We start from the raw sequence: 1,096 nt of genomic DNA, 5'->3' as shown, positions 1-1,096 counted from the left end.
CCCCCCCTCTCCTTAGCTAGATACTTTTATGTTCCAACACATTGACTAAAAAGCTAATTTGAGTCAAAGTGGAATTAACACTCCTATTGAAAACAGATGCAGAGCGACAATAGGTATATGTCATATTTCATGTTGTTCCCGAAGTTGTGTACTGCAGCCTTAAACTGTGTGTGTGTGCGTGTGCGTGTGCAGAACTTTGAGGAGGAGATGGCCCTGCAGCTCGAAGGGGCCCAGTGGCTCCCCTGGAGTCTGGAGCAGGTGGCCCTGGTCCTGGGCCGACGCTTCCCCCACCAACACGTCTGGGTGGTCCGGGCCTCCCGCATGTACCTCCACAAGTTCAGCTGCTACCAGAACTTTGTGGAGAGCAACATGTTCGGGGCCCCGGAGCACTCGCCCTACACACCTGACACCGGGGTGTTTCACCAACTCAGGTTTGTTGTTGTTGTTTTTAACTATTTTCCAACATAGAGCATCTGAATTACGATGTATGGGTTGAATCCCATTTGGTCACTTGGGGGCAGCAACGAGCTTTGAACTCAACTCATGTAACTTATATGATGTAAATCCAATGTTCGGTTCTTGTAGCTCTGCTTTGGTCCCTACCCCCTCCTGAGGGAAACATTTGACTAAATGCTCCTCTATGTTCACCAGCTAGTTGCTAACGTTGTCTGTCGCACAGCAGTGCAACAACAGAGGAGCAGGAATCCTCCACCCCGAGGTGTAGGAGCCTTAAAATAACTGTTTTACAGCTGGTGCCTCTTGGAAATATGAAGGTGTAGACGTGTCCAGGCCTGGACTCTTATCCAGCATGAAAAAAAACTAATTGGGGGGGCTGTTATGGCCCTGGGGGGTTCATCTTTTGTCTACTACAGCCCTTTCAGTAACACAGTTAACATAGAACTAGCCCAGTGGGACAGATATTGGAGAATGAGGAGGAATAAGCTGCTGCCAACGTCAAGCCTGGGCGTAGACTCGCGAACAGGGGTGCTGAGATAAGACCTATGCTCCCGCCAAATTTTGTTAACATCAAAGGAACATATCCCAGCCCTGGTGTGTGTTTGGGGGCGCTACGGGGGGGGGGGGCGCTATAGAGGCC

The 1,096-nt window shown here is 50.2% G+C and overlaps 1 protein-coding gene across 1 annotated transcript in view; it reads left to right on the top strand.

Annotated features, from left to right (window-relative positions):
• The window catches only part of c11h2orf69 (chromosome 11 C2orf69 homolog), a 5,309-nt gene that overhangs the window by 2,609 nt on the left and 1,604 nt on the right, over window positions 1-1,096 (top strand). Inside the window, exon 2 of the mRNA XM_032529685.1 lies at window positions 193-431. Coding sequence (XP_032385576.1) covers window positions 193-431 — 239 coding nt within the window. The remainder of the gene's footprint in view (window positions 1-192; window positions 432-1,096) is intronic.

This window comes from Etheostoma spectabile, chromosome 11 (genome assembly GCF_008692095.1).
Source record: "Etheostoma spectabile isolate EspeVRDwgs_2016 chromosome 11, UIUC_Espe_1.0, whole genome shotgun sequence".
Classification (NCBI taxonomy): domain Eukaryota; kingdom Metazoa; phylum Chordata; class Actinopteri; order Perciformes; family Percidae; genus Etheostoma; species Etheostoma spectabile.
Note: the sequence above shows the minus strand (reverse complement) of the source record. Positions and strands in the feature narration are given on the sequence as shown.